Source organism: Gossypium arboreum, chromosome 5 (assembly GCF_025698485.1).
Source record: "Gossypium arboreum isolate Shixiya-1 chromosome 5, ASM2569848v2, whole genome shotgun sequence".
Classification (NCBI taxonomy): domain Eukaryota; kingdom Viridiplantae; phylum Streptophyta; class Magnoliopsida; order Malvales; family Malvaceae; genus Gossypium; species Gossypium arboreum.
Window position 1 is genome coordinate 11,270,998 of NC_069074.1, and position 6,000 is coordinate 11,276,997.

Sequence of the window (6,000 nt, forward strand, 5' to 3'; positions counted from 1 at the left end):
CAAAGTTTGCCCCATGAAAGATCATGGGTAAAGATGTCTTTATGTAAGCACTGTCCTAAGCATTCTCTGTCTTAAAAGCATTCAATGATGTAAGATAATATTACATTACATGTATACGTGTCCCCTAAAGGAGTTATTGGTAACAAAAAAGCCATTTCCCCTCCCCCATTTTCTTTCTTTTTCCATTTCCTTCCCCCTTCTTTCTCTCTCTTTCTCTCTCAATCCTAAGCCTAAGCCACCCCTACCCCATAACATAGCAAAAAATCTAGGGGAAAAACTTATACAAGGAGGCTTCACCATTTTTATTTTAATTTATTTTAATTTTTATGATTAGGCCCCCGAAGTCTCTTCATTTCCTACCGGTAAGCAAGCCATCCTTCTTAATAATTTTCTTCAAATAAATTTGATATTTTTCCTTTGGTTTAAGGGGTCCAAGATCAAGTCTTTTTAGTAGTTTCTTTGTAGAGATATATAATTCTGGTAGTTTCTTGTTGTTCTTGTTATCTGGGGTTGTTGGTGTGTGTTTGTTGGAAGCAAGGATAAGGAGAGTGAAACTGAAAGAGACCCTTACTTAAGAAAAAGGCTGAGATGGGTTTGCCTTAGATCCAGGAAACTCAACTTGTATGTGCCAAAAAGTTTACCTTTTTAGGGGGTTTTCTAGTGATTATCTGTGCTTTATCCTAGGTTCTTTCTTATGCTACCTTTTGCTTTTTGGGTTTATTACAGATAAAGCTTTGTATTTGTTGTTTCCATTTTTTTTGTTAAAAAAAAGGGTAGGCTTGGTTGGATAGGATTTAATCACCTTGATTGGATTGGTTTTAAATTCAGTAATTATAAGGGTTGATCCTTAGGTGCTTCTTCACCAGATCTGATCAATCCTATCAGCATTTTGCTTTCATTTTAACTGTTGACCCTGTCAAAAAGCTTTGTTCTTGGTGGTTTAGTACTGTTTCTTTATTTGTTATGAAAACGATTGTTGTTGGGTCATTGAGATTCATTGCAATGGAGGAAGTGTTGATAGAACCTGATGGCTTGATCCCAAGTTTGTTGCTGGAAGGTGATAGTTAAGATGAATATTGGTAAATTGTTGTGGTTCACTCTTTAGATATTCCGAGTGGTAATTGTTTGTGGAGTTAGAGGAGGGAATTGATGGAAGAGATGTCTCCGGCAGTTGCAGTAACACTTAGTTTGGGTAACTCTATGGGTGACAACTCTGGAATCGCAGCCCATGTGGAAATCACGCCAATCAAGCTCGTAACCGATGCAGCGAGTTTGTCTAAGATGTTACCCAAGAACGGAAATGGGTCTATCGCTGCTAGTGAATCGATGGTTCAGGAAAGCGAGGAAGATGTAATTTTGTCAGTGGACACTAATGGAATTATAAATGAGGGGTTGCTGGTTTTGAATGCAGGTTCTGATATTAGCTTGCAAAATGCGGAAATTGAAAGTGGTCGAATTCTTGCAAAGGCTATTATTTTGGGAGAGTCGAGCATCGAGCAGGTGCCTACGGCTGAAGTACTGCTCACAACAGTGAGTCCCGATGTAAAGATTTCTGATGGGTTTGAGATAAAGGCTTCAGAAGTGGTAATTCAGCTGCCTAATGAAAAGAACCTCAATAGAGGTAGCCGGAGTGTTTTTGAGTTGGATTGTATACCCCTTTGGGGATCAGTGTCTATTATTGGAAAAAGAGCAGAAATGGAAGATGCTGTTGCTGCAATGCCTCGGTTTATGAAGATTCCTATCAAAATGCTTATTGGTGATCGTGTTTTTGATGGAATCAGTCAAGGTCTGACTGACCTTACTGGGCACTTTTTTGGTGTTTACGACGGTCATGGTGGCTCACAGGTAAAACATTCTTCCACAGAACCGTTTTTACATTTTAGCTCTACTTTAAGTAATGTTGAAAGTTCCTGCATTAAATGGTAGTTCTGTATCCGTATGCTTTTTATGGCCATTCTCTGCAAAGTGAGGAAATTTGGATGGTTGCATACTGCAACATCTTTGTTCTTTTGATACAAGTGATTTCTTGATCAGTTGATCTTTTTCATGAATTGTTTCCAAAGTGATTAACCTTATATAGTTGCTTATCGGAATCTTATGCAGGTGGCAAACTATTGCCGTGACCGTATCCATGTGGCTTTGGCTGAAGAGATTGGGAGAATTAAAGACAATTTATGTGATGACACTAGTAAAGAGAGTCGACAGATGCAATGGGAGAAGACATTTACTAGTTGCTTTCTAAAGGTCGATGACGAGATTGGAGGAAAAGTTAGCCAAGGTAATGAAGATGCTTCTGATGCTAGTTTCGAACCTGTTGCCCCCGAAACAGTTGGGTCAACCGCTGTGGTGGCCTTGGTTTGTTCATCGCATATCGTTGTTGCTAACTGTGGTGATTCAAGAGCAGTCTTGTGCCGTGGCAAAGAAGCCATGGCCTTGTCAAGTGATCACAAAGTATGGCGATTTTAATTCTTCGGGTTTTCTACAAATAAATAACATAAGCTACCTGTGTATCGAAACCAACATGTTTGCTTTATTTATTTGCAGCCAAGCAGAGATGATGAGTATGCAAGGATTGAGGCATCAGGAGGGAAAGTTATACAGTGGAATGGACATCGTGTATTCGGTGTTCTTGCAATGTCAAGGTCCATCGGTATGTTTATTTTTGTTTGATTTTGACATCATCTGCCGCCTCTCTTGATGTTAATATAATGGATTAAGTTTTCCATTTCGTTTCAAGATAGCTTGATAATATCTGTGACATGTTTGATAAATAATTCAGTAAATGAACTCGAGTCTGGTGTTGCATTTACTGTTTTTTTTTTCTTTTTCCTTTTTTTTTATGTTAATTAACAGGTGATAGATATTTGAAACCATGGATTATCCCGGAACCGGAAGTTATGTTTATTCCTCGAGCTAGAGAAGATGAATGTTTGATTTTAGCCAGTGATGGGTTGTGGGATGTGATATCGAATGAGGAAGCTTGCGAGGTGGCTCGACGGCGTATCCTGCTCTGGCACAAAAAGAATGGGGTTCCATCTCTGGTGGAAAGAGGCAAAGGAATTGACCCAGCGGCGCAAGCGGCAGCTGAATACCTTTCGATGCTGGCCATCCAAAAAGGTAGCAGAGACAACATCTCTGTAATTGTTGTAGACTTGAAAGCTCAAAGGAAGTTCAAGAGCAAAACATAATCAGAGTCTCAACCCCCCCAAATCCAATCATCTAAAAATCAAAGTCGATATAGTACCTGACATATTAGAGACAGTACATCTAATGAAATACATATCCCCGGTCCATTACTTTTTCTTATGGGCTTTAATGTGTGTACAAGAACAGAAATTAATATGTACTATAGCAAGGTGTTTTTTTACTGCCATATTACCTATGTTTTGGTATAAATGGTGCCAAACTTCCATGCTTTATATACACATACATACATATATATATTATATATGATAGATTGAGATAACAGCTTAAGTTATCATCCCTTACAAGCTAATTGCTTGAGTAGGTATTGCATAGGTTGCCGCTCTTGCTTTATGCTTTGAACAAACCTTGCTTTGATCCGAGCCTGCTCAATGCTTTGCTTCAAATTCATTGCAAATGAAGGTCTCACGCGGCTTTCAAAAAATTCTTCCACTTCATCACCTTTCTCATTGCTGCAAAACTGCCATGTCAATATATAAACACGGTCAGTTTACGATTAAATGTAAATAATTGTCGCTCTTGGGGTAAGTTTTATATGTAAATAACGTATCATTCATTATTTTTTCGGCTTTTACTTCCTAACCGGTGTTATAATGTCAGGGTTAAAATGTGTGAGGAGCCCACCACCATACTAGTTTACGATGAAGTTCCACCTCTCCTGCATTCATTTTCGAATAACATGGGTCCATTGCATGTGAACAGCACCAGTGGCTAATTCTTGTAAAAATCAGTGCCTATACGTTCATCCATCTCCATGCTACTCATGCCCTTCTAAGCTTATTCCAGCAAGTCCATAAATAATATCTTGATCCCGAACCTTTTAATATGAAAAGAAAAAAGAAATTCTTTTTTTATGCAATCAGTCTTTAAGAGATAGCATCATGTTGGTCCAATATCTGCCATGGTCGCTACAAGATTTTCTAAACCCGATTCATTATTGGTAGCCTTTAAGAGATAGCATCATGTTGGTCCAATATAAAAAAGTTCAGAGCTTCCACAAGAATGTCTAGATGGGGAGCGGATGTTATCGTACCTACACCACAGCAAAATATAGAACTGGAAATTCAAATAAGGATTTAATATGAATATGTGAATGGGAGATACTGGTAAAATCTGATTTGGTTTAACTCTTTAAGATAATCAAAATCTCACGTAAAACACGTTCTTTCTCGTGAACTGCATTAGCTTCTCGATAAACTTTCAAGAGGGACTGAAAACCATCCCTGCTTCTGTTAGCGTTCCCCATAACAGCAATGTAGGCAGCCTGTTGAGGCAGCCACCACATTAATTTACATTATCATATATATAATTCCAATGGGTTCGTAGGAAAAAGGAACAACATATTAAAAGTTGCCATTTTTATTCATCCTTTCAGTGTCTGCTGAAAGGTTCTATCGTCTAAGAATGCTTGAAAACGGTGCATTGCTTGTTCATGAGTTTTAGCATGGTCAAAAGTAGCCAAGGCCATAAAAACCTCACCCCTCAGAAAAGCATTTAAATGACTCTCCCCAGGTGCTGATTCCCATCCTAATTTTCTAATTTTTTTATAAAAAAAAAAAAAACTTTGAGAGAAAAATATGTCACTAAAAATCACTGCTAGTATTTTATGCAGTCTGGTAAGATTTTTTACTCGGTCGAAAACAGGAGAACGTTGATGAAAAATTCTTTCGATGCATTTGTTAATTCTGAGATAGCATCTCTCAAGACCTCCAAAACATTATAGCAAACCTGTCACGTAAATTGACTGAAATGTCAGGTTACAAAATAATGCTAGGCATTGAAGTGGGTTATCCCTGAAGTGAACAGATGTGCTCACATCAATAAGTTCCAATGACACGATGTAATCAGTCTCTTTTCTGTATACATCCATCAATGAAAGCAATGATGCTAATGATTGTTCACAGGCAACACAAAGAGCATATCTGTCATCAAGGATGCCTGAAAATGAGAATGATTGCAACTGATCAAGGAGGAAAACCAACAATAGATGAAAATAGTGGCTTACCTGAGATGTTGATTAATAATATGTTTGAAGAAGACGGTTTATAGGTCTACATTATTAACTGCACAGTACTTAACAATTTATTTAGCTTAGGGAGGGAGCTAAGCCATTCATGCCTGTATGCAAAGAAAATGTTTCACAGGCTGATATATGATATCAATTTTACACGGTACTTACTGTATTTATCTTCTGCTGATAGGAAGCCTTTATCTATGGCTTTCCTCATTCGTGCATCGAGTTCGTCTCCATATTTTACCCTATAGAACCACTTTGCTCAACATTAACCTTCAACTACTCATTAAGAGCCCCAGAAAACTCAATACTTAACACTCCTTCACCAGTGCCAAGCACTTGCTCAAATACCAGCACAAGTATCTCATCATCGCCATCCAAAGCTACATCACACGGTGTAAACCTCTGCCAAAAAAATAACCCAAAGTGAAAAATCATCAACCAAATCAAATAATGATCAGATTTTAAGATCAGCTAGCAAGTATGATTTACATGGTTGAGAGAGTTGGTGAAAAGGACTTGGTGAACTACAAGTTCACAAGCATTTAGGACAACGAACTTAGTTGGCTCCACGATGCTGAGATTAATGTGAACTAAACCAGAAAAAGTACAGTCAGAGAGATCAAGTTTGAGATAAAGATCATAACGTTTCAGGACAGAAAATTTTTGTAGCCTTGGTTGGTCTTTGAACTGTTCTATGTTCTGTTTTTGATCCATTTCTAAATCCCAACTTTCCTTAGATGAACTGTGAGAATGAGACGTTACCTTGGAGAAATGAGATA

At 38.0% G+C, this 6,000-nt stretch overlaps 1 protein-coding gene across 2 annotated transcripts; it reads left to right on the top strand.

Moving 5' to 3' along the window:
* Positions 1-91: 91 nt before the first annotated feature.
* Positions 92-3,396, top strand: LOC108453137 (protein phosphatase 2C 16-like). 2 transcript variants are annotated; one of them, XM_053028163.1, is made up of 5 exons: positions 92-362; positions 852-1,845; positions 2,104-2,451; positions 2,545-2,650; positions 2,854-3,396. In XM_053028163.1, the coding sequence occupies exons 2-5, from the start codon at positions 1,150-1,152 to the stop codon at positions 3,186-3,188; spliced, it is 1,485 nt and encodes a 494-aa protein (XP_052884123.1). In that variant the 5' UTR covers positions 92-362; positions 852-1,149; the 3' UTR covers positions 3,189-3,396. The 2 variants fall into 2 exon arrangements, with proteins under 2 accessions (XP_052884123.1, XP_017606563.1); XM_017751074.2 differs by having other exon boundaries at positions 92-1,845.
* Positions 3,397-6,000: the final 2,604 nt, after the last annotated feature.

Bases quoted from the DNA above. Each gene is read 5' to 3' on its own strand.
- LOC108453137 (XM_017751074.2), top strand. From the start codon at position 1,150: ATGGAAGAGATGTCTCCGGCAGTTGCAGTAACACTTAGTTTGGGTAAC. The intron at 1,846-2,103 runs GTAAAACATTCT...AATCTTATGCAG, and splicing joins ACGGTCATGGTGGCTCACAG to GTGGCAAACTATTGCCGTGA. The intron at 2,651-2,853 runs GTATGTTTATTT...GTTAATTAACAG, and splicing joins TGCAATGTCAAGGTCCATCG to GTGATAGATATTTGAAACCA.